Source organism: Triticum urartu, chromosome 4, assembly GCF_003073215.2.
Source record: "Triticum urartu cultivar G1812 chromosome 4, Tu2.1, whole genome shotgun sequence".
Lineage (NCBI taxonomy): Eukaryota > Viridiplantae > Streptophyta > Magnoliopsida > Poales > Poaceae > Triticum > Triticum urartu.
Window position 1 is genome coordinate 48742111 of NC_053025.1, and position 27697 is coordinate 48769807.

The 27697-nt window shown below is 43.8% G+C and overlaps 1 protein-coding gene across 1 annotated transcript; it reads left to right on the forward strand.

Annotated features, from left to right (window-relative positions):
• The first annotated feature begins 1995 nt into the window (after positions 1 to 1995).
• Positions 1996 to 25910, forward strand: LOC125554586 (protein FAR1-RELATED SEQUENCE 5-like). Its single transcript, XM_048718102.1, has 9 exons — positions 1996 to 2007; positions 2056 to 2145; positions 2315 to 2441; positions 14927 to 15133; positions 23031 to 23296; positions 23393 to 23819; positions 24187 to 24411; positions 24766 to 25076; positions 25171 to 25910. The coding sequence occupies exons 1-9, from the start codon at positions 1996 to 1998 to the stop codon at positions 25825 to 25827; spliced, it is 2322 nt and encodes a 773-aa protein (XP_048574059.1). The 3' UTR covers positions 25828 to 25910.
• The last annotated feature ends 1787 nt before the right edge of the window (positions 25911 to 27697 follow it).

The window sequence follows — 27697 nt, forward strand, 5'->3', positions numbered from 1 at the left end:
GTAACGGAACCTCCGTTCCCACTCCCCCCGATAGGGAGGTGATGGTGGTGATGGAGCCTTTGGCAATATCTTCCAGAGAATGGCCGCATACCGGCATACGTGGTAAAATGGGTGGCTCCACCTTGTTTTCTTTGTTGCAATTGTGGTGGTCGTGGCGGTCTCTTGGGGTTGGCAGCAAGGATCGGCAGCAAAGACGGTGGTGGTGGCTACGAGGAGGAATCGTCCACTCGGGAGACGCAAGCCCATGTGCCACCAACCTGGCCCTCACCCTGGCAGATCAGGGAACCCCGCCATGAATTTGCTGATGGTGAAGAAAAACAACGGTGGTGGCGACGCGAGAAACACATATAAAGTGGAGGTGGTGCGGTGGGTTGGTATCCGAGGTTTGCCTTGAAACCCCTCCAATACATCTAAATCATAAGTGGTTTGGTATTTGGAACCGATTTCGATAGCGTGTCAGCTCATTCGAGACAGATTTACTTTTTCTAAAGCACACTTGTTAGAGGCGATCTATATATTTTAACAGTCGGAACCACCTCTGTGGGTCACCTCTAATACTGAAATTTGTAGCAGTGACGCTTAAAATATCATTGAACTACAACTCAAAAAAAATGTCATTGATCTAAATACAGCACATATTTTTAATTTGAATGGCATGATCATTACATCAGATGATTGCTGAACTTGCCAGCAATATTACACCGAACTTAACTCGACTAAGTTCATCTTAGACACTAATCTCAATCTCAAACCGTACAGGCAATAATGAAACACGCATGCGTGTACACATACGCGTGCTACTAGTATCTTTTCTTTTTTGCATGGCGTGCTACTAGTATATGTGTATACATGTCCATGCATGCGTGATCATACATGAAGCTAAACCAACACACAATATACAGTACATATGCTTTATGTAAATGCTATATGAGCTTGCATGCATGCATATATACGTAGGCAAGTAGTTAAGCTGGATATATACTGCATAACCATATGCAAGTAAGTGTTGAGCCAACCCCGCCAGAGTACGTAGCGGCCATCATGGCTGCTTCTTTCCCGGGGTGTTGGGGTTGTTAGTGTTGGAGCCAGAGCGAGATATAGAGAGAGAGGGCGTGCAACAGCTCTTGTGTTCATCATCTGGTGTTACACTGGTTTATATATGTACAGCTCAACTGACTCAACCGATGCTAGGCTAAAAACTAGGCATGCACAGAGGACACGAACACACGTTCGCTAACACCCCGCCGCAGTCGTGTCGTCGCTGCTTGGCAAGACACAAAGACTGGACCGGAAAGCCTGGAAGACCGATGTTGGCAAACCCTTGGTCATGATATCTGCGAGCTGTTGAGTCGTTGGTACATGTACAATGCGAAAATCGCCGAGGGCCACCTTCTCTCTGACAAAATGAATGTCCAACTCGATGTGTTTTGTCCGCCGATGATGAACGGGATTGGTGGACATATACACGGCCGAGATGTTGTCACAAAAGACGATGGTAGCCTTCGGCGGTGAGCCACCGAGCTCATGGAGAAGTTGCCGTAGCCATACACAATCGGCGACGGCGTTGGCGACGGCGCGGTATTCTGCTTCCGCGCTGGATCGTGACACGATGGCCTGCCGCTTCGAGGACCAGCTGACAAGCGTGTCACCGAGATAAACGCAATAGCCAGAGGTAGAGCGGCGGGTGTCGGGGCAGCCGGCCCAGTCGGCGTCGGAGTAAGCGATGATCTCAGTCGACCGAGAGATCGGAAGTAGAAGACCGTGGGTGGAGGTGCCGCGAACATAGCGTAGAATGCGCTTGATGATGGCGAGATGACTGTCCCGTGGATCATGCATGTGCAAGCACGCCTGCTGGACCGCGTACGCCAGATCAGGGCGTGTCATAGTGAGGTATTGCAGCCCGCCTGCGAGGCTGCGATACTCCAAGGGATCGTCCACGGGGCGGCCGACGTCGGCGGCAACCTTGGGCGACGTGTCAACCGGAGTGGAAGCGGGATGGCACTGCGAGTTGAGAGATATGAAGTCTCCAACAAGTTCTATAGCTAAAAGGTGGAGGAGAATAGCTCAAGCAGTGAGCATGTGCTCAGATTGTCTGGGTACTACAATTGCTTGAATCAAGTGGGAGTTAATCTTCCAGATAAAATAGTGATTGACAGAATTCTCTAGTCACCATCACCAAGTTAGTAGAACTTCGGGATGAACTATGATATGCAAGGGATAATAGAAACGATTCCCAAGCTCTTCGTAATGCTGAAATCGACGAAGGTAGAAATCAAGAAAAATATCAAGTGTTGATGGTAGACAAGACCCCTAGTTTCAAGAAAAGGGCAAAGGGAAGAAGGGGAACTTCAAGAAGAACGGCAAGCAAGTTGCTGCTCAAGTGAAGAAGCCCAAGTCTGGTCCTAAGCCTGAGACTAAGTGCTTCTACTGCAAAGGGACTGGTCACTGGAAGCGGAACTGCCCCAAGTATTTGGCGGATAAGAAGGATGGCAAAGTGAACAAAGGTATATTTGATATATAGATTATTGATGTGTATTTTACTAGTGTTCATAGCAACCCCTCGGTATTTGATACTGGTTCAGTTGCTAAGAGTAGTAACTCAAAACGGGAGTTGCAGAATGAACATAGACTAGTTAAGGGTGAAGTGACGATGTGTGTTGGAAGTGGTTCCAAGATTGATATGATCATCATCGCACACTCCCTATACTTTTGGGATTATTGTTGAACCTAAATAAGTGTTATTTGGTGTTTGCGTTGAGCATGAATATGATTTGATCATGTTTATTGCAATACGGTTATTCATTTAAGTAAGAGAATAAATTGTTGTTCTGTTTACATGAATAAAACCTTATATGGTTACACACCCAATGAAAATTGTTCGTTGGATCTCGATCGTAGTGATACACATATTCATAATATTAAAACCAAAAGATGCAAAGTTAATAATGATGGTGCAATTTATTTGTGGCACTGTCGTTTAGGTCATATTGGTGTAAAGCGCATGAAGAAAATCCATGCTGATGGGCTTTTGGAATCACTTGATTATGAATCAGTTGATGCTTGCGAACCATGCCTCATGGGCAAGATGACTAAGACTCCGTTCTCCAGAACAATGGAGCGAGCAACAGATTTGTTGGAAATCATACATATTGATGTATGTGGTCTGATGAATATTCAGGCTCATGGCAGGTATCATTATTTTCTGATCTTCACAGATGATTTGAGCAGATATGAGTATATCTACTTGATGAAACACAAGTCTGAAACATTTGAAAAGTTCAAAGAATTTCAGAGTGAAGTGGAGAATCATCGTAACAAAAATGAAAGTTTCTACGATATGATCGCAGAAGTAAAATATTTGAGTTACGAGTTTAGCCTTCAGTTAAAAACAATGTGAAATAGTTTCACTACTCACGCCACCTGGAACACCACAGCATAATGGTGTGTCCGAACGTCATAACCGTACTTTATTAGATATGGTGCGATCTATGATGTCTCTTACCGATCTACCACTATCGTTTTGGGGTTATGCATTAGAGACAGCTGCATTCACGTTAAATAGGGCACCATCTAAATCCGTTGAGACGACACCGTATGAACTATGGTTTGGCAAGAAACCTAAGCTATCGTTTCTTAAAGTTTGAGGTTGCAATGCTTATGTGAAAAAGTTACAACCTGATAAGCTCTAACCCAAATCGGAGAAGTGCGTCTTCATAGGATACCCAAAAGAAAATGTTGGGTACACCTTCTATCACAGATCCGAAGGCAATATATTCGTTGCTTTGAATGGATCCTTTCTAGAAAAGGAGTTTCTCTCGAAAGAAGTGAGTGGGAGGAAAGTAGAACTTGATGAGGTAACTGTACCTGCTCCCTTATTGGAAAGTAGTTCATCACAGAAATCTGTTCCTGTGACTACTACATCGATTAGTGAGGAAGCTAATGATGATGATCATGTAACTTCATATCCAGTTACTACCGAACCTCGTAGGTAAACCAGAGTGAGATCCGCACCAGAGTGGTACGGTAATCCTGTTCTGGAGGTCATGTTACTTGACCATGACGAGCCTACGAACTATGAGGGAGCGATGATGAGCCCAGATTCCGCGAAATGGCTTGAGGCCATGAAATCTGAGATGAGATCCATGTATGAGAACAAAGTATGGACTTTGATTGACTTGCCCAACGATCGGCAAGCCATTGAGATTAAATGGATCTTCAAGAGGAAGACGGACGCTGATAGTAGTGTTACTATCTACAAAGCTAGAATTGTTGCAAAAAGGTTTTCGACAAGTTCAAGGTGTTGACTACGATGAGAGTTTCTCACTCGTATCTATCCTTAAGTCTGTCCGAATCATGTTAGCAATTGCCGCATTTTATGAAATCTGGCAAATGGATAAACAAAACTGCATTCCTTAATGGATTTATTAAAGAAGAGTTGTATATGATGCAACCAGAAGGTTTTTGTCAATCCTAAAGGTACTAACAAAATATGCAAGCTCCAGCGATCCATCTATGGACTGGTGCAAGCATCTCGGAGTTGGAAGAGATAATGTAGAATTATTCTGCAAAGCATAAAGGAATGTTTGAAAGGAGTTTTTCAAATGAAGACCTCGGTTAAGCTGCTTACATATTGAGCATCAAGATCTATAGAGATAGATCAAGATGCTTGATAAGTTTTTCAATGAGTACATACCTTGACAAGATTTTGAAGTAGTTCAAAATGGAACAGTCAAAGAAGGAGTTCTTGCCTGTGTTACAAAGGTGTGAAGTTGAGTAAGACTCAAAACCCGACCATGGCAGAAGATAGAGAGAGAATGAAAGTCATTCCCTATGCCTCAGCCATAGGTTCTATAAAGTATGCCATGCTGTGTACCAGACCTATTGTATACCCTGCCCTGAGTTTGGCAAGGGAGTACAATAATGATCTATGAGCAGATCACTGGACATTGGTCAAAATTATCCTTAGTGGAATAAGGATATGTTTCTCGATTATGGAGGTGACAAAAGGTTCATCGTAAAGGGTTACGTCGATGCAAGTTTTGACACTGATCCAGATGACTCTAAGTCTCAATATGGATACATATTGAAAGTGGGAGCAATTAGCTAGAGTAGCTCCATGCAGAGCATTGTTGACATAGAAATTTGCAAAATACTTACGGATCTGAATGTGGCAGACCCGTTGACTAAACTTCTCTCACAAGCAAAACATGATCACACCTCAGTACTCTTTGGGTGTTAATCACATAGCGATGTGAACTAGATTATTGACTCTAGTAAACCCTTTGGGTGTTGGTCACATGTTGATGTGAACTATGGGTGTTAATCACATGGTCATGTGAACCATTGATGTTAAATCAGATGGCAATGTGAACTAGATTATTAACTCTAGTGCAAGTGGGAGACTGAAGGAAATATGCCCTAGAGGCAATAATAAAGTTATTATTTATTTCCTTATATCATGATAAATGTTTATTATTCATGCTAGAATTGTATTAACCAGAAACATAATACATGTGTGAATACATAGACAAACAGAGTGTCACTAGTATGCCTCTACTTGACTAGCTCGTTGATCAAAGATGGTTATGTTTCCTAACCATAGACATGAGTTGTCATTTGATTAATGGGATCACATCATTAGGAGAATGTGTGATTGACTTGACCCATTCCGTTAGCATAGCACTTGATCGTTTAGTTTGTTGCTATTGCTTTCTTCATGACTTATACATGTTCCTATGACTATGAGATTATGCAACTCCCGTTTACCGGAGGAACACTTTGTGTGCCACCAAACGTCACAACGTAACTGGGTGATTATAAAGGTGCTCTACAGGTGTCTCCGAAGGTACTTGTTGGGTTGGCGTATTTCGAGATTAGGATTTGTCACTCCGATTGACAGAGAGGTATATCTGGGCCCTCTCGGTAATGCACATCACTTATGCCTTGCAAGCATTGCAACTAATGAGTTAGTTGCAGGATGATGTATTACGGAACGAGTAAAGAGACTTGCCGGTAACGAGAGTGAACTATGTATTGAGATACCGATGATCGAATCTCGGGCAAGTAACATACCGATGACAAAGGGAACAACGTATGTTGTTATGCGGTCTGACCGATAAAGATCTTCGTAGAATATGTGGGAGCCAATAAGAGCATCCAGGTTCCGCTATTGGTTATTGACCGGAGACGTGTCTCGGTCATGTCTACATTGTTCTCGAACCCGTAGGGTCCGCACGCTTAAGGTTTCGATGATAGTTATATTATGAGTTTATGTGTTTTGATGTACCGAAGGAGTTCGGAGTCCCGGATGAGATCGGGGACATGACGAGGAGTCTCGAAATGGTCGAGACATAAAGATCGATATATTGGACGACTATATTCGGACATCAGAAAGGTTCCGAGTGATTCGGGTATTTTTCGGAGTACCGGAGAGTTATGGGAATACGTATTGGGCCTTATTAGGCCATACGGGAAAGAAGGAAAAGGGCCTCAAGGGTGGCCGCACCCCTCCCCTTGATCTGGTCCGAATTGGACTAGGGAAGGGGGCGCCCCCTTCCTTCCTTCTCCTTTTCCCTTCCTCTTTTCCTATTCCATATGGGAGGTGGAATCCTACTAGGACTAGGGAGTCCTAGTAGGACTCCACACTTGGCACGCCCCCTCCTAGGGCCGGCCTCCTCCTCCCTTGCTCCTTTATATACGGGTGCAGGGGGGCACCCCAAAGACACAACAATTGATCATTGATCTCTTAGCCGTGTGCGGTGCCCCCTTCCACCATAATCCTCGATAATATTGTAGCGGTGCTTAGGCGAAGCCCTGTGATGGTAGAACATCAAGATCGTCTGCTGGCGGAACTCTTCCCCGACATTCTGCTGGATCGGAGTCCGAGGATTGTCATCGAGCTGAACGTGTGCTAGAACTTGGAGATGTCGTAGTTTCGGTGCTTGATCGGTCGGGCCGTGAAGACATACGACTACATCAACCGCGTTGTGCTAACGCTTCCGCTTCTGGTCTACGAGGGTACGTAGACAACACTCTCCCCTCTCGTTGCTATGCATCACCATGATCTTGCGTGTGTGTAGGAAATTTTTTGAAATTACTATGTTCCCAACAAGTGTTTCATCTGATCCTAATGATATGCCTTTGTCTACTTTGATTGAGAATAATAATGAATCTATGGATGTGAATTTTGTTGGTAGGAATAATTTTGGTAACAACGCGTATAGAGGAAATTTCAACTCTAGGCCTTATCCTAGTAATCCCTCCAATAATTATGGTAATTCCTACAACAATTCTTATGGAAATTATAATAAGATGCCCTCTGATTTTGAATCTATTATTAAAGAAAAATTGCTTAAGATTGATGATTTGGCTAGGAATGTTGATAGAATTTCTCTTGATGTTGATTCTTTAAAGCTTAGATCTATTCCTCCTAAGCATGATATCAATGCGTCTCTCAAAACCATGAGAATTTCCATTGATGAGTGCAAGGAAAGAACCGCTAGGACGCGTGCTATGAAAGACGCCTTTATTAAAGCGTGTTCTTCCAATTCCTATGAAAATAAAGATGAAGATCTAAAAGTTATTGATGTGTCCCCTATTAAATCTTTGTTTTGCAATATTAATCTTGATAATGATGGGACTGAATATGATCCACCTTTACCTAGAATGCGTTCTAAAAATTCGGAGTATTTAGATCTTGATGGTGAAATTGATAAAAGTGGGATTAAAAGAAATAAAACCCTAGATGATGCTAAACCAACTATATTGGATTTCAAGGAATTTATTTATGAAAATTGCTCTTTAATTGATTGTATTTCCTTGTTGCAATCCGTGCTAAATTCTCCTCATGCTTATAGTCAAAATAAAGCCTTTACCGAACATATCGTTGATGCCTTGATGCAATCTTATGAAGAAAAACTTGAGTTGAAAGTTTCTATCCCTAGAAAACTTTATGATGAGTGGGAACCTACTATTAAAATTAAAATTAAAAATTATGAGTTTTATGCTTTGTGTGATTTGGGTGCTAGTGTCTCTACTATTCCCAAAACTTTGTGTGATTTGCTAGATTTTCGTGATTTTGATGATTGCTCTCTAAACTTGCATCTTGTGGATTCCACTATTAAGAAACCTATGGGAAGAATTAATGATGTTCTTATTGTTGCAAATAGGAATTATGTGCCCATAGATTTTATCGTTCTTGATATAGATTGCAATCCTTCTTGCCCTATTATTCTCGGTAGACCTTTCCTTAGAACAGTTGGTGCAATTATTGATATGAAGGAAGGGAATATTAGATTTCAATTTCCATTAAAAAGGGGCATGGAACACTTACCTAGAAAGAAAATAAAATTACCATATTAATATATCATGAGAGCCACTTATGGATTGCCTACCAAAGATGGCAATACCTAGATCTATTATTGCTTGTTATGCCTAGCTAGGGGCGTTAAACGATAGCGCTTGTTGGGAGGCAACCCAATTTTATTTTTATTCCTTGATTTTTGTTCCTGTTTGGTAATAAATAAATTATTTAGCCTCTGTTTTAGTTTTTTTTTTGTGTTTAATTATTGTTTGTGCCAAGTAGAACCGTTGGGAAGACTTGGAGAAAGTCTTGTTGAACTTGCTGTAAAAAACAGAAACTTTAGCGCTCACAAGAACTGCTGTCATTTTTATTTGGAGAGTGCTATTTAGTTAATTATTTTTTCAAATGATTAATAGATAAATTACTCACGTCCAGCAATTTATTTTAGAATTTTTGGGGTTCCAGATCTTGCGCTAGCTACAGATTACTACAGACTGTTCTGTTTTTGACAGATTCTGTTTTTCATGTGTTGTTTGCTTATTTTGATGAATCTATGGCTAGTAAAATAGTTTATAAACCATAGAGAAGTTGGAATACAGTAGGTTTCACACCAATATAAATAAAGAATGAGTTCATTACAGTAACTTGAAGTGGTCTTTTGTTTTCTTTCGCTAACGGAGCTCACGAGATTTTCTACTTAAGTTTTGTGTTGTGAAGTTTTCAAGTTTTGGATAAAAGATTTGATGGATTATGGAACAGGGAGTGGCAAGAGCCTAAACTTGGGGATGCCCATGGCACCCCCAAGATAATCTAAGGACACCAAAAAGTCAAACCTTGGGGATGCCCCGGAAGGCATCCCCTCTTTCGTCTACTTCCATCGGTAACTTTACTTGAAGCTATATTTTTATTCACCACATGATATGTGTTTTGCTTGGAGCGTCTTTTATGATTTGAGTATTTGCTTGTTATTCTACCACTGCCCTTGCCGCCGTCATCGGAGTCGGGAAAGATGCACTGCCACTTTTCGACATCAAACTCCTCCTCGTCCTTGCCGCCGCCGTGCTTGCCACCGTTGTCGCCGCCTTGCTTCTCGTCGTCGGAGATGACGATGACCTCCTCGTCGATAGCGCGCTCCGCGAAGATCGCCCGCTCCGCCTCTACGAGATCGGGGTACTAGCGGCGGAGGTCCGCCACGTACTCCTTGGCGGGGGCCTCCACCCATGATGCGCTCCCTCACCTCCCGGTCTTCCCGAGCCATCGCCACATCCACCAGCCCTGGCGGCGATGGAACGAGGTGGGCGGGCGCCGTCCCCCATGGGAAGTTGAGGCGTGCCTCCATACCATGGAACCGGACCTGCCAACTGTCGTATTCCAGGGCTGCAAGCTCCACCATGTGGAATGACCCGTTCCACTTCCTCTTGTGGGTCTCGCGATCGGTGATCTCCGCCGCCCACGTCCCCCACACTCGTTGGCGGATGCTGAGGTATTTCCGCTACAATTGCCACAGCGGAGGGAGGTTGGGGAAGTCGAAGATGCGGCGGGCAGGGACCGCATCGGCGGGGCGGCGGCGGCTTGAGGAGGCCTCGCTTGAAGACGCCGCGACGGGCGTGGCGGCGTGGATCGGCGACGGGGAGCGCCGACCATATGGTTCGGCGATTGCGAGGAAGGAGCGTCGGGGAACGGTGTGGGGAGGGGGGAGGTGGTCACCGGCGTCATGGATGGGGGACGAGGAGAGGCGGGGGAGGCGGAGAGGGAGGTGGGTACTCGACCGCCGAAAGATGAAACAAAAAAACAGAGACAGGATGCGCGGCTGAGGATATTATTTTTCTTCACTATCTGCTATTGGAGATTGGTTAGTTCCCAGTTAGAGGAGTAAAACCAGGTTTCTACTCCTCTAACCGGTTCGAGGGAATTGGTTAAAGTTGCCCTAAGCTGGCTAGGGGTCCCTTTTGTAATAGCTTCCTTGATGAACCTCATGGTGAGCTAATCTCTCTCTTGTTAACCAAGTAACCTTGATCGCAGGGTAATAAAGAGAGGAGCATGTTATTGTCAAAGAAAAAGGTGAGAAAGGTCGGAGCGGAGAGGCGGTGGACGAGCGTGCAGAGGTGAAGAATTAGCGAAAGCAGCAACAGAGCAGGGCGTGTAACCAGCTATCGCTATCGGCAAAAAAAGAGCTACTAAAAAATCGTGAGATTAGGGATTCCAGAATATGCTGTATGATTAACAATTCAGCTCGTGGCTCATGTGTGCATGCATGCCTGAGTTTGGTTACTGGATCTACCCGATGAGAAATGGTAGCACGGGATATTTGAAGGAAATATGCCCTAGAGGCAATAATAAAGTTATTATTTATTTCCTTATATCATGATAAATGTTTATTATTCATGCTAGAATTGTATTAACCGGAAACATAATACTTGTGTGAATACATAGACAAACTAAACGTCACTAGTATGCCTCTACTTGACCAGCTCGTTAATCAAAGATGGTGATGTTTCTTAACCATAGACATGTGTTGTCATTTGATTAAAGGGATCACATCATTAGGACAATGATGTGATTGACATGACCCATTCCATTAGCTTAGCACCCGATCGTTTAGTATGTTGCTATGCTTTCTTCATGACTTATACATGTTCCTGTGACTATGAGATTATGCAACTCCCGTTTGCCGGAGGAACACTTTGTGTGCTACCAAACGTCACAACGTAACTGGGTGATTATAAAGGTGCTCTACAGGTGTCTCCAAAGGTACATGTTGGGTTGGCGTATTTCGAGATTAGGATTTGTCACTCCGATTGTCGGAGAGGTATCTCTGGGCCCTCTCGCTAATGCACATCACTTAAGCCTTGCAAGCAATGCAACTAATGAGTTAGTTGCGAGATGATGTATTACGGAACGAGTAAAGAGACTTGCCGATAACGAGATTGAACTAGATATTGAGATACCGACGATCGAATCTCGGGCAAGTAACATACCGATGACAAAGGGAACAATGTATGTTATTATGCGGTCTGACCGATAAAGATCTTCGTAGAATATGTAGGAGCCAATATGAGCATCCAGGTTCCGCTATTGGTTATTGACCGAAGATGTGTCTCGGTCATGTCTACATTGTTCTCGAACCCATAGGGTCCGCACGCTTAATGTTACGATGACAGTTTCATTATGAGTTTATATATTTTGATGTACCAAAGGTTGCTCGGAGTCCCAGATATGATCAAGGACATGACAAGGAGTCTCGAAATGGTCAAGACATAAAGATCGATATATTGGACGGCTATATTAGGACACCGAAAGTGTTTCGGGTGATTTCGGAGAAAACCGGAGTGCCGGAAGGGTTACCGGAACCCCCCGGGGAAGTATTGGGCCTTAGTGGGCCTGAGGGGAGAGAGAGGGCAGCAGCCCAGGAGGTGGCGCGCCCCCTCCCATGAGGAGTCTGAATTGGACTAGGGGAGGGGGCGCGTCCCCTCTTTCCCTCTCTCTCTCCCTCTCTTTCCTTCCCCTTCTCTCTTCCTAGTTGGACTAGGAAAGGGGAGTCCTACTTCTACTAGGAGGAGGACTCCCCCCTCCTTGGCGCGCCCCAAGGGCCGGCCGGCCTCCCCCCTTGCTCCTTTATATACGGGGGCAGGGGGCACCTCTAGACACACAAGATGATCTTCGTGATCGTTCTCTTAGCCGTGTACGGTGCCCCCCTCCACCATAATCCTCGATAATATTGTAGCGGTGCTTAGGCGAAGCCCTGCGATGGTAGAACATCAAGATCGTCACCATGCCGTCGTGTTGACGGAACTCTTCCCCGACACTTTGCTGGATCGGAGTCTGGGGATCGTCATCGAGCTGAACGTGTGCTAGAACTCGGAGGTGCCGTAGTTTCGGTGCTTGATCGGTCGGGCCGTAAAGACGTACGACTACATCAACCGCGTTGTGCTAACGCTTCCGCTTCCGGACTATGAGGGTATGTAGACAACAGTCTCCCCTCTCGTTGCTATGCATCACCATGATCTTGCGTGTGCGTAGGAATTTTTTTGAAATTACTACGTTCCCCAACAGTGGTATCCAAGCCTAGGTTTTATGTGTTGATGTTATATGCACGAGTAGAACACAAGTGAGTTGTGGGCGATATAAGTCATACTGCTTACCAGCATGTCATACTTTGGTTCGGCGGTGTTGTTGGACGAAGCAGCCCGGACCGACATTACACGTATGCTTACGCGAGACTGGTTCTACCGACGTGCTTTGCACACAGGTGGCTGGCGGGTGTCAGTTTCTCCAACTTTAGTTGAACTGAGTGTGGCTACTTCCGGTCCTTGCGAAGGTTAAAACAGCACCAACTTGACAAACTATCGTTGTGGTTTTGATGCGTAGGTAAGATTGGTTCTTGCTTAAGCCCGTAGCAGCCACGTAAAATTTGCAACAAACAAAGTAGAGAACGTCTAACTTGTTTTTGCAGGGCATGTTGTGATGTGATATGATCAAGACATGATACTAAATTTATTGTATGAGATGATCATGTTTTGTAACCGAGTTATCGGCAACTTGCAGGAGCCATATGGTTGTCGCTTTATTGTATGCAATGCAATCGCGATGTAATGCTTTACTTTATCACTAAGCGGTAGCGATAGTCGTAGAAGCATAAGATTGGCGAGACGACAACGATGCTACGATGGAAATCAAGGTGTCACGCCGGTGACGATGGTGATCATGAGAATGCTTCGGAGATGGAGATCACAAGCACAAGATGATGATGGCCATATCATATCACTTATATTGATTGCATATGATGTTTATCTTTTATGCATCTTATCTTGCTTTCATTGACGGTAGCATTATAAGATGATCTCTCACTAAATTTCAAGATATAAGTATTCTCCCTGAGTATGCACCGTTGCCAAAGTTCGTCGTGCCCAGACACCACGTGATGATCGGGTGTTATAAACTCTACGTCCATCTACAACGGGTCCAAGCCAGTTTTGCACACGCAGAATACTCAGGTTAAACTTGACGAGCCTAGCATATGCAGATATGGCCTCGGAACACTGAGACCGAAAGGTCGAGCGTGAATCATATAGTAGATATGATCAACATAGTGATGTTCACCATTGAAAACTACTCCATTTCACGTGATGATCGGTTATGATTTAGTTGATTTGGATCACGTGATCACTTAGAAGATTAGAGGGATGTTTTTCTAAGTGGGAGTTCTTAAGTAATATGATTAATTGAACTTAAATTTATCATGAACTTAGTACCTGATAGTATCTTGCTTGTTTACGTTTAATTGTAGATAGATGGCCCGTGCTGTTGTTTCGTTGAATTTAATTGCGTTCCTTGAGAAAGCAAAGTTGAAAGATGATGGTAGCAATTACACGGACTAGGTCCGTAACTTGAGGATTATCCTCATTGTTGCACGGAAGAATTACGTTCTGGAAGCACCGCTGGGTGCCAGGCCTGCTGCAGATGCAACTGACGACGTTAAGAACGTCTGGTAGAGTAAAGCTGATGACTACTCGATAGTTCAATGTGCCATGCTTTATGGCTTAGAACCGGGACTTCAACGACGTTTTGAACGTCATGTAGCATATGAGATGTTCCAGGAGTTAAAATTAATATTTCAACCAAATGCCCGGATTGAGAGATATGAAGTCTCCAATAAGTTCTATAGCTGCAAGATGGAGGAGAACAGTTCTTTCAGTGAGCATATACTCAAAATGTCTGGGTATAATAATCACTTGATTCAACTGGGAGTTAATCTTCCGGATGATTGCGTCATTGGCAGAATTCTCCAATCACTTCCACCTAGCTACAAGAGCTTCATGATGAACTATAATATGCAAGGGATGGATAAAACAATTCCCGAGCTCTTTGCAATGCTAAAAGCTGCGGAGGTAGAAATCATGAAGGAGCATCAAGTGTTGATGGTCAACAAGACCACTAGTTTCAAGAAAAAGGGCAAGGGGAAGAAGAAGGGGAACTTCAAGAAGAACAGCATGCAAGTTGTTGCTCAGGAGAAGAAACCCAAGTCTGGACCTAAGTCTGAAACTGAGTGCTTCTACTGCAAGCAGACTGGTCACTGGAAGCGGAACTGCCCCAAGTATTTGGCGAATAAGAAGGATGGCAAGGTGAACAAAGGTATATGTGATATACATGTTATTGATGTGTACCTTACTAGAGATCGCAGTAGCACCTGGGTATTTGATACTGGTTCTGTTGCTAATATTTGCAACTCAAAACAGGGACTACGGATTAAGCAAACACCGGCGAAGGACGAGGTGACGATGCGCGTGGGAAATGGTTCCAAAGTCGATGTGATCGCAGTCGGCACGCTACCTCTACATCTACCATCGGGATTAGTATTAGACCTAAATAATTGTTATTTGGTGCCAGCGTTAAGCATGAACATTATATCTGGATCTTGTTTGATGCGAGACGGTTATTCATTTAAATCAGAGAATAATGGTTGTTCTATTTATATGAGTAATATCTTTTATGGTCATGCACCCTTGAAGAGTGGTCTATTTTTGATGAATCTCGATAGTAGTGATACACATATTCATAATGTTGAAGCCAAAAGATGCAGAGTTGATAATGATAGTGTGACTTATTTGTGGCACTACCGTTTAGGTCATATCGGTGTAAAGCGCATGAAGAAACTCCATACTGATGGACTTTTGGAACCACTTGATTATGAATCACTTGGTACTTGCGAACCGTGCCTCATGGGCAAGATGACTAAAACGCCGTTCTCCGGTACTATGGAGAGAGCAACAGATTTGTTGAAAATCATACATACAGATGTATGTGGTCCAATGAATGTTGAAGCTCGTGGTGGATATCGTTATTTTCTCACTTTCATAGATGATTTAAGCAGATATGGGTATATCTACTTAATGAAACATAAGTCTGAAACATTTGAAAAGTTCAAAGAATTTCAGAGTAAAGTTGAAAATCATCGTAATAAGAAAATAAAGTTTCTACGATCTGATCGTGGAGGAGAATATTTGAGTTACGAGTTTGGTCTACATTTGAAACAATGCGGAATAGTTTCGCAACTCACGCCACCCGGAACACCACAGCGTAATGGTGTGTCCGAACATCGTAATCGTACTTTACTTGATATGGTACGATCTATGATGTCTCTTACAGATTTACCGCTATCGTTTTGGGGTTATGCTTTAGAGACGGCCGCATTCACGTTAAATAGGGCACCATCAAAATCCATTGAGAGGACGCCTTATGAACTATGGTTTGGCAAGAAACCAAAGTTGTCGTTTCTAAAAGTTTGGGGCTGCGATGCTTATGTGAAAAAACTTCAACCTGATAAGCTCGAACCCAAATCGGAGAAATGTGTCTTCATAGGATACCCAAAGGAGACAGTTTGGTACACCTTCTATCATAGATCCGAAGGCAAGACATTTGTTGCTAAGAATGGATCCTTTCTAGAGAAAGATTTCTCTCGAAAGAAGTGAGTGGGAGGAAAGTAGAACTTGATGAGGTAACTGTACCTGCTCCCTTATTAGAAAGTAGTACATCACAGAAACCGGTTTCTGTGACACCTGCACCAATTAGTGAGGAAGTTAATGATGATGATCATGAAACTTCAGAACAAATTACTACTGAACCTCGTAGATCAACCAGAGTAAGATCCGCACTAGAGTGGTACGGTAATCCTGTTCTGGAAGTCAAGCTACTAGATCATGATGAACCTGCGAACTATGAAGAAGCGATGGTGAGCCCAGATTCTGCAAAATGGCTTGAAGCCATGAAATCTGAGATGGGATCCATGTATGAGAACAAAGTGTGGACTTTGGTTGACTTGCCCAATGATCAGCAAGCAATTGAGAATAAATGGATCTTCAAGAAGAAGACTGACGCTGACGGTAATGTTACTGTCTACAAAGCTCGACTTGTCGCAAAAGGTTTTCGACAAGTTCAAGGGATTGACTACGATGGGACCTTCTCACCCGTAGAGATGCTTAAGTCTGTCCGAATCATGTTAGCAATTGCCGCATTTTATGATTATGAAATTTGGCAGATGGATGTCAAAACTGCATTCCTGAATGGATTTCTGAAAGAAGAGTTGTATATGATGCAGCCGGAAGGTTTTGTCGATCCAAAGGGAACTAACAAAGTGTGCAAGCTCCAGCGATCCATTTATGGACTGGTGCAAGCCTCTCAGAGTTGGAATAAACGCTTTGATAGTGTGATCAAAGCATTTGGTTTTGTACAGACTTTTGGAGAAGTCTGTATTTACAAGAAAGTGAGTGGGAGCTCTATAGCATTTCTGATATTATATGTGGATGACATATTACTAATCGAAAATGATATAAAATTTCTGGATAGCATAAAGGGATACTTAATAAGAGTTTTCCAATGAAAGACCTTGGTGAAGCTGCTTACATATTGGGCATTAAGATCTATAGAGATAGATCAAGACGCTTAATTGGACTTTCACAAAGCACATACCTTGACAAAGTTTTGAAGAAGTTCAAAATGGATCAAGCAAAGAAAGGATTCTTGCCTGTGTTACAAGGTGTGAAGTTGAGTAATTCTCAATGCCCGACCACTGCAGAAGATAGAGAGAAAATGAAAGATGTTCCCTATGCTTCAGCCATAGGCTCTATCATGTATGCAATGCTGTGTACCAGACCTGATATGTGTCTTGCTATAAGTCTAGCAGGGAGGTACCAAAGTAATCCAGGAGTGGATCACTGGACAGCGGTCAAGAACATCCTGAAATACCTGAAAAGGACTAAGGATATGTTTCTCGTATATGGAGATGGCAAAGAGCTCATCGTAAATGGTTACGTTGATGCAAGCTATGACACTGATCCGGACGATTCTAAATCACAAACCGGATACGTATTTACATTAAACGGTGGAGCTGTCAGTTGGTGCAGTTCTAAACAAAGCGTCGTGGTGGGATCTACATGTGAAGCGGAGTACATAGCTGCTTCGAAAGCAGCAAACGAAGGAGTCTGGATGAAGGAGTTCATATCCGATCTAGGTGCCATACCTAGTGCATCGGGTCCAATGAAAATCTTTTGTGACAATACTGGTGCAATTGCCTTGGCAAAGGAATCCAGATTTCACAAGAGAACCAAGCACATCAAGAGACGCTTCAATTCCATCCGGGATCTAGTCCAGGTGGGAGACATAGAGATTTGCAAGATACATATGGATCTGAATGTAGCAGACCCGTTGACTAAGCCTCTTTCACGAGCAAAACATGATCAGCACCAAAACTCCATGGGTGTTAGAATCATTACTGTGTAATCTAGATTACTGACTCTAGCGCAAGTGGGAGACTGAAGGAAATATGCCCTAGAGGCAATGATAAAGTTATTATTTATTTCCTTATATCATGATAAATGTTTATTATTCATGCTAGAATTTTATTAACCGGAAACATAATACTTGTGTGAATACATAGACAAACTAAACGTCACTAGTATGCCTCTACTTGACTAGCTCGTTAATCGAAGATGGTTATGTTTCCTAACCATAGACATGTGTTGTCATTTGATTAACGGGATCACATCATTAGGAGAATGATGTGATTGACATGACCCATTCCATTAGCTTAGCACCCGATCGTTTAGTATGTTGCTATTGCTTTCTTCATGACTTATACATGTTCCTGTGACTATGAGATTATGCAACTCCCGTTTGCCGGAGGAACACTTTGTGTGCTACCAAATGTCACAACGTAACTGGGTGATTATAAAGGTGCTCTACAGGTGTCTCCAAAGGTACATGTTGGGTTGGCGTATTTCGAGATTAGGATTTGTCACTCCGATTGTCGGAGAGGTATCTCTGGGCCCTCTCGGTAATGCACATCACTTAAGCCTTACAAGCAATGCAACTAATGAGTTAGTTGCGAGATGATGTATTACGGAATTAGTAAAGAGACTTGCCGATAACGATATTGAACTAGGTATTGAGATACCGATGATCGAATCTCGGGCAAGTAACATACCGATGACAAAGGGAACAACGTATGTTGTTATGCGGTCTGACCGATAAAGATCTTCGTAGAATATGTAGGAGCCAATATGAGCATCCAGGTTCCGCTATTGGTTATTGACCGGAGACGTGTCTCGGTCATGTCTACATTGTTCTCGAACCCGTAGGGTCCGCACGCTTAACGTTACGATGACAGCTTCATTATGAGTTTATATATTTTGATGTACCGAAGGTTGTTCGGAGTCCCGGATATGATCACGGAGATGACGAGGAGTCTCGAAATGGTTGAGACATAAAGATCGATATATTGGACGGCTATATTCGAACACCGGATGTGTTTCGGGTGATTTCGGAGAAAACCGGAGTGCCGGAAGGGTTACCGAAACCCCCCCGGGAAGTATTGTGCCTTAGTGGGCCTGAGGGGAGAGAGAGGGCAGCAGCCCAGGAGGTGGCGCGCCCCCTCCCATGAGGAGTCCGAATTGGACTAGGGGAGGGGGGCGCGGCCCCTCTTTCCCTCTCTCTCTCCCTCTCTTTCCTTCCCCCTTCTCTCTTCCTAGTTGGACTAGGAAAGGGGAGTCCTACTCCTACTAGGAGGAGGACTCCCCCCTCCTTGGCGCGCCACAAGGGCCGGCCGGCCTCCCCCCTTGCTCCTTTATATACGGGGGCAGGGGGCACCTCTAGACACACAAGTTGATCTTCGTGATCGTTCTCTTAGCCGTGTGCGGTGCCCCCCTCCACCATAATCCTCGATAATATTGTAGCGGTGCTTAGGCGAAGCCCTGCGACGGTAGAACATCAAGATTGTCAGCACGCCGTCGTGCTGACGGAACTCTTCCCCGACACTTTGCTGGATCGGAGTCCGGGGATCGTCATCGAGCTGAACGTGTGCTAGAACTCGGAGTTGCCGTAGTTTCGGTGCTTGATCGGTCAGACCGTGAAGACGTACGACTACATCAACGGCGTTGTGCTAACGCTTCCGCTTCCAGTCTACGAGGGTAAGTAGACAACACTCTCCCCTCTCGTTGCTATGCATCACCATGATCTTGCGTGTGCGTAGGAAATTTTTTGAAATTACTACGTTCCCCAACAATATTTTCAACCGGTTTGGATGAGGTCATGTAATAGGATAGGCATTTTGTGTTCCTATCTTTTTATACCAGCCGGTTGTGTCTTTTCTATTACTGTTATGCTCTTCGTGAGCCTTTTTTTAGTTTTTGTTCGAGACTTGGAGACTTATGTTGGACCTTTTGCTTATTAATAATCATGGCTGTATGGATCGTTCTGATTTAGAGGCTGGGGCGAACCCCCCTTTTCGGAAAAAAAGGTTGAGACAACTCGTCAACCAAATGGCCAGACAAAATGCCCATCTAAGATCGATGTATCTCATGCAAAGGTTCTTATAGAAAATAATCAAGGATAAGCAATGTATCCTAGACAACTTTTTGGGCATAACGGTTAGTGATATATCACAAAAATTGTGGAAGGAAGAGGCTCTGAGAAAATCTTTGAAAGTTTTTTGTGGATCCATTAAAAAATCATATCTCATGCATGTTTCTCGTAAAACCGTACGTAAGACCTTCGAGAGGTTGGATATTAGTCGGTTGGACCGAAAGTTCGGCAGATCGTTGGCGCATGTGTGCTCGGACGATTAGACCGAGGTATGAACCATGTAGATCGTATCAATAGGAGGCCCCAGGTTACCAGACAGTGCCCCACATATTGGAGGTGGTGACAATGTTGTCGAAGATGGTACGCATATGATTTCTGCAAGGATGTGCATTTAATTCCATCGTGGGTCAAAGCAAACTATTCGCTCCATTCGTCCTGGAATTATTTTAGAGCAAGATTTATGTAGAAAGGTTTAAATGTGTTGAGAGGGGAAATGATTTCGAGATTCCATTTGGTTGTGGAAATCTTATTAAGCTCTAAGCTTCTTATTCATAGATACGTTGTTAAAGTTGTTAAATCCATAACAAGAAATAGGATGATATGAAGTTAATTTTATTAATTGCTTGATATATAGTAGTATTCAAAATTTGCATGGGCAGTGAGTCCATACGAATATAAAATTACAGATCACACAAATGTACATAACATATTTTAATTAGTTTAAGAGAATTGACACTATTTAAAAATTGAAATGAAATCTATGTTGACATCGGGGTGCAGAGGCTATAGGTGCTCAAATAAATTTTGTAGGGGGAGGAACTCAAATTTTGTTAATATCATCGGAGCCATTTGAGTTTTTTTTCGTGTTACACTCTTGTTGCAAGAAATGTTTGGGTACTCCAATGACTTGAGCAATGGTTTGCAATATATTGGAGAAGATGATGAATGTAAACATTTTTCTTTTCTTTTGAAGAGGACATTTCCAGTCGTATGGCGCACAAGATCAACGTTCTCAGAAGATGGATTGTACTCCCTCCGTCCCATAATATAAGATGGTTTTGCAAGCTATCCCTCTGTCCCATAATATAAGATGGTTTTGCAAGCTAAAATAACTTGCAAACAATCTTATACTATGGGACGGAGGGAGTACAAGCCAGCTCAAATATGTTCAAGTTCTTCAAGAAGGTGGCGAATTAATTTCCACCACTCTTCCATGTTCGTATTGTTGTGGTTATGATGGACAACTTCAAGCGCTTACTGAGATGTTTGATGAGGTATACACAGATTTATTTATTTGCATGGCATCATTAACCGCACCGATTAACTATTCACTTCCTATGACAAATCAAATTTGCTACATGTGTATTATTTTGTGGAACTCTCTAAGGCCGACCTGGTGCATCTTTTCTTTAACATGCAAACTTTGTTAGCCATCTGCACAGACACAACAGATTTAGAAAATTGAACAAGCCTTCCATTATGTTTGTTGAAAGAGACTAATGATGGCTCTCAAGGTTTTCTACTGGAATTCTTTCTAAGCTCTATACCCCCCCCCCCTATTTTTGAAACCTACCCCTACTTCTATTTGCGAAACTACATGCATGTAATTAGTGTACATATAACAAGTACTAGTGCGCGCATGCTCCCAATGAAACTGGACGGACATACATATGGACCGTACAGATAGCTAGTTTAATTAACCTGCCAGCAATATTACATGGAACTGAACTAAAGTAGCTTCATGTTACAAACTAATCTCAATACACACACACACACACACACACATGTACAATGTACATATAACAAATACTATAGTTCATGGATCTCATGAACACCATACATATTATTATAGATTAATTACTTAGCCAGCAATATTACATGGAACTGAACTCAAATTAAATAAGTTCATGTTGCGTACACATGTAGTTTGTCCATGCATGTGTGATCACACATAAAACTAAGCGACAAAATACAGTACATATACTCTACGTAAATGCATGCCAACTTGCCTAGTACGATGAAATGTTACTATATCAGCTAGTACGTAAATGCATGCCAACTTGCCTAGTACGATGATATACGTACGCAAGAATTAAGCTGGCTATAGTGAATCATCATGCAAGTAATTGTTGTGCCGACCGAGTTCCATGATAGCCGATCATGGCTGCGAAGCGACTTTTCGGTGGACGGCGGCTCGTGTGGACTTAATCATGGCCGTCCAACCGTTCCTGGGGATTGGCAAACATCACTTTGCTGTCTCTCCCCTGTCCGTTCCCTAGTAATAGGTATTAGGTTCATAGGCGTATCGGTGTGGAACAAATGTTTCGTTGCTGTGGAGCTGGACTCGCGGAGTGCGTGGGCTGGTACACGGTGCAGCTGGGTTTGGTACAGTTGCAAAGATCACGTGACTAGTCTCGAGTCGAGGCGCAGGGCATGTTGGCCCACATCGCGTGGCCAGCTATCCCTTTCTCAAAGCACTGGCCGTCAGGGCACAGGCCCATACGCCTCCTGCTGCTCCTTTCTCCAGTTCGTCTTCCTCCTCTGGATCGAGACCTTGGAGCCTGCTCCATGGACCTGTCCATGGAAACGGAGGGCGATTCCGAACAGAGGTAATTCAGATGCCACTTAGCAGAGCTACTAGTTTTTGTCTCACGCAAAAGATGAAGTTAGGATTAGATCTGGTTGCCGTTTGTCCTTGAAATTCCTTGATTTGATTTTTTCCGCTCAGGATTAGCCGCGGGCATGCGGGCAATACTGGTGCTTCCCGGCCTATAGAGTCCCAGGCTTCTATCAGCGTCGCCGAGGCTGACATTCGCCGTGCAGGGGACCTCTGTAGCGGTGGCGGAGATGCCGGATTTCTTGGCGAGGACCCGCTCTTGCAAGTTTGTTCAGAGGCTACGAGCGGATGGACACGCAGGTAATCGCGCGTAGAACTGATCTCTTTTGTGTGCTGGTCATATATGCAAAAACGATTTCATTAGCATCTAGCTATATGTTATGTAGTTATTTAGTACAGGTCTGTACTAAATCCGCACTGTGTGTCTGACTGATTACATTAGGTTTCTGAAATTACTGGGATTATCTGCGTGCGGGCTGTTGCACAGTCTTCTTGTTATTTGAAATTGCATATCCTGTCCTGTTTGTAGCTAGTTTAACTAAAAAGTCGAGAGGTGTCGGAGTGCGATACTAGGAAAAGATTTTGTTTGCATATCTTGTTTTTTATCTGCAGTCCTGCTTTGTCGGGTTTGCCTTTGTATAAAATTGGAAATCAGGGGGGCAATAATTGACAGTTTCGTGTAATCTGGTGCATTGAGGAAGAGGAATTGATTTTCTTTTCTATGCGAATTATTTAAGTTGTCTCTCAAAAATAACAGGGTAAGGATCAGAAAGGCCCCCGCTGAGCGCGAGCTCAACCCGAACCGGAAAAGTGCCCTTGAATTGTCCATGAGGGCTTTCATATTGAAAAGAGATGGCAATGTTGTCAACCCAGCTGTCAGGAGCTCTTTTGATTCATTGGGTGAAGCCTATCAATTCTACAATTTATATTCGTGGGAGCTTGGATTTGGTATAAGGTATTCGAAAAGCAGGCTAAATGTGGAGCGGGTGAAGTGCATGCAGGAGATAGTCTGTGGATGTGCGGTGCGTTTGTTTTTCTTTTTGTGCATCACTGTTTGGGGAGAAAAAGTCTGCAAGAATATGGTATAGGCTGACAAATCATGTTATGTGCATCGGCAGGGTAAACCGGAGAGGGAGAATACAAGATCAACACGGTGCGGTTGTGCTGCCCGGATCAGGCTGCTTCGGTCGGACGACAATGGATGGTATATTTCAGAGCACCGGGCGGCACACAACCACTCTTTGTCAAGCACTTGTGGTGAGAAGATGCATTGGCCGTCACACAGGCTCATTGACCGGTATACTAAGGATCTTGTTAGGCAGCTTAGAGAGAACAATGTCAGTCTTGGAAAGGTTTTTAGTATAGTTGGTAGTTTTTTTCGAACAGTTGATAATGTGCCATTTACAAAACGGTCACTGAAGACGCTGTGTTGCAAGTTGAACAAGGAGCAGTCTGATTCAGATGCCCGGAAAACAATGGACATACTTGCGGAGATGAAGGCAAAGGATCCAGAATTCAACTATACTGTCCAGGTTGATGACGAGAGCTGGATTAAGACACTTATGTGGGTTAACGGGTGTAGTGTGGACCAGTATAGGTGTTTCGGAGATGTTGTAACATTTGATACCACATACAGGACCAACCTATATGACATGCCATTCGGTCTGTTTGTAGGAGTGAACAATCACTTCTAGAGCATAATTTTCGGAGGTGTCATGCTGAGGGATGAGAAGGAGGACACATTCAAGTGGGTTTTCCATGAATTCATCAGGATGGTCGGGGGTAAACACCCGCAAACAATATTAACAGGTACGGCTAGATTAGGGGTAGATGTGAATCTCTCATTTTTCTTGAACCAATACTTTCCATGATGTAAGCTCCTAATGGATCTAATTTACTTTACTGGTTGCAGACCAGGCGCGGTCAATGGAATTGGCTATAGAAACAGAGATGCCCAATACAACGCATAGGTGGTGTAAATGGCATGTGCTGAAGAAAGCAAAGGAATCAATGGGGGTTTTGTGGAGCAAGAAAACTGATTTCAAAAGTGAATTTCATAAGCTGGTTCATCACATGGTCACGGAGCAAGAGTTCGAGGATGGATGGTCTGCGATGCTTGATAAATATTCACTGAGAAAGCACCCGTACCTTACTCAAATTTATGAGGTGCGGCATAAGTGGGCAAAGCCGTATTTCAGAGGTGTTTTTTGCGCAAAGATGACTAGTACTCAACGGAGTGAAAGTGCCAATCACATGCTTAAAAGTTATGTCCCCCCGGGCTGTCCAATGCATCTGTTCCTCAAACAGTATGAGAAGCTCCAGTTTGACAGAGAGTCTGAAGAGAGCTTCCAGGAGAAACAAACCGCACTAGTATATTCTGAGAAAAGAGTCGGCCGGTCGCTTTACTAGTTAGTAAACCAGTCTCCATAGACATGTTCTTGATTGGTAGATGTATTAGACGAAGTGTACACCGATGCCTGATCTGTTCATTTTTTGTGTTTTGATATGTTTCAGAGTGGGGTTTTGTTGCGAGTAAATCTTCCAATTGAGAGGCATGCTAGCAAGATATACACAAGGGCAATGTTTGAGCAATTTGGAGATGCTTTGTACAAGGCAGGGGTCTATGAACTGGATGTTGTTGTCCTGAAAAATATATACATTCTTACTCACGTTGATGCTCTGGCAAGAGAGAAATGGAGCAAAGTACAGTTCAAGGTTGAAGTCGATGATGATCAGAGTTTCTTTAATTGCGAATGTGGGATTTTTGAGCACTCTGGAATGGTTTGCTGTCATTCGTTGAAGGTAAGTAAAAACATCTTCGTATGATGCTACACAATGTCATCTGCCATGCAAACAAAGTTGTGCTAGTCTGAGGTCTCATTTGCCGTGGTGGCAGGTTATGATTGAGCTCAAATTGAGCAAGATCCCAGATAAGCACATACTAAAACGCTGGACTAGGGATGCCCGCGATATATTGCCGGAGCACCTTGTTCGATACCAGAAGGACAGAGGGCCGCATGGTTTTGATACTTACAGGCACAACGCCATGTACATGAAGGCGCTTGAATGTGTTAGGCTGGGCGATAGTAATGTGAAGTGCTATGATGTTTTCATGGCCATGATGAAGGAGGTTTACACAACTCTTCTCCCCCTAAGCCATGACAAGGATGGTATGGGACTCGAAGAGCGTGAGGCTTTGGAGCAGAGAGCCAAAGATGGTACCCATGGTGAAAAAAATGCTGATGCATGTATTAATATTGTTGACGGGAATGCATTGTCAAACTGTTCTTGGATTGCTCCTGCAAAAGAGATGGGCCAGCCGGGGAGGCCAACCACTAGCAGAGACAAGGCTCCGTATGAAGATAAAATGAAGAGGTCAAGGTTTTGTGCGATATGCCGGGTGAAGGGGCACAAGAGCACGACATGTCCAGAAAGGGGAGATATTCCGAAAGCTCCAAGGAAGATGCCTAAGTGTGGGAAATGTGGAGTGCTCAGACATCGTCGAAACTCTTGCGGAAAGCGGGCAGAACCCTTTGTGCCTAATTTCCTGTAGTTTATGTCGTCAGCAAATTTGGTTTGTGTTTGTATTTGTAGCTTGGGTAGAAATGTATTGTTGATATCCAGGCTTACAATGAGTTCAAGTGTGCGACTGGGTTATGCTTAAATCTTTTTATATGACTTTGGTAATTTTCACTCATGTTACTGCCATATTTGTGGACTGATTTCGGGTGGGAAACTCGGAAATATTTTGCGAAGCATTCCAAATGCCCAGTTGCCGGGCAATTGGGCCGCGGTCTGATCGGAAAAATGGGCCTTGGGGGAGGCAGAGATCTCTGGGTAGGATCGTTTCCCATTGTTGGGAATGAAACCTTTTTTTCATTACTATGCGACACATGCGATGTGTCGATGGCACCCCGCGCGTGCTCGACTAGTCAGAGGCGTGGGAGAACTGATGTGATCATGTGCTGATGCATGCCCAGCATTTTGATTAGACAACTCGCAGCACTGGGCACGTCTCGTGAATTTTCATGAGGCATGGCCGGTGAGGTCTTTGGAACAGACTGACGAGCAGGCGCAGATGTGTTTGCACCTACCCACCGTAAGGCCAACCCTTGGGCACAGCGGCGGAGTTATGTGTGTTGTCCACTCCCGGGTAAAAAGGATTGCATTTATGATAAAGTAGATTTGGTTTGACTGCAAATACGGCTGGGGTGTTTGTTTCATCTACATGCGCTGGGGAGTTTGTTTCATCTTCATGCTAATTGTATGGTCTTGCAAAAAAAACTATTTTAGAAAACCTTTGTCAAGCTGTATCGTGTGTGCGATCAGTGCCCGGATGTCAGAACAGCTAGTTTTTCATGGTTGATATTTGTTGGTCAACCTGTTTGTCAAGAAAATGTGGTTAGGCGTGTGTAAAAAACCCTGTTGTGCTGATGGTTGACACAACGAAAAGGAACACTGGACAAAGACGTGCAGCGAGCGGCGCGGTTGTCTCCTGCTGCGGCAAAGCACTGTGCTAGCGAGGTCGCCCATGTGTTCTAGGACATGGACATGTCACAGTGTAGGTTCGCTGCCCAAAAACTTTATAATCGCGATGATGGCGTGCTTGGCGTGGGATGGGGGTGTGCTGGGCATGACAAGATGTGTTTCACAGACAAAGATGGAGAACACATGGGCGAGTAAATGCGTATGTACTGTTATTGTCAACTTTACCAAGCTTCACCCGTGATTTCCCCCTCCTGTATGAGCCTATGGAGTCGCTCAATCGGCCTGGCTTGCTAAGATTCAAAATTTCACCAGCCCGTAGCTTTGGAGCGCTTGGGATTCAAAATTTGAATGGATGAAGTTGGAGGGAACATGAAAATTTGGACACGCTATATATAGAGGTGGCGGGATTCCACGGAATTCATGCTTGCAAGGATTTGATGGCGCCCACCAATAGTGCACCCATCCACTCCGCGGTAACTACCTCGGATGGCACAACTCTGGCGCCTAGCTCGCTGATTGTTAGTACTATTCCCACTAATACTTGCTTATGTTGGAAAGTTGGGCTATTTGCTTGACCTAGTTTTTTGTGATTTTCCAACATGCAGTAGGGTGGCGCCGTGCATGGTGTGGGCAACGACATCGTGTCTCATGCATCAGCCTCTCTTTGCACCGCAGCAGACGAGGTTAGATTATGGATTGAAAAATTAGAAACTCAACTTCATTTTGTTTTCTCTTCTCGCTAGTGATGATTTGCGTGTCTACAGGCCAGCGTGTTTGGGCAAGGGCTAGTTGATCGTGCTGTGATTGAGATGGTGGAAGTAGCTAAAAATGTAACAAACTACTTTTAATTTCCTGCATTATTACACCTTTGAATTTCGTCGATGATTTGTTGTGCTTACTTGATTTGCTTGTTTTGTTAGGCTGTCGTGCTTCCT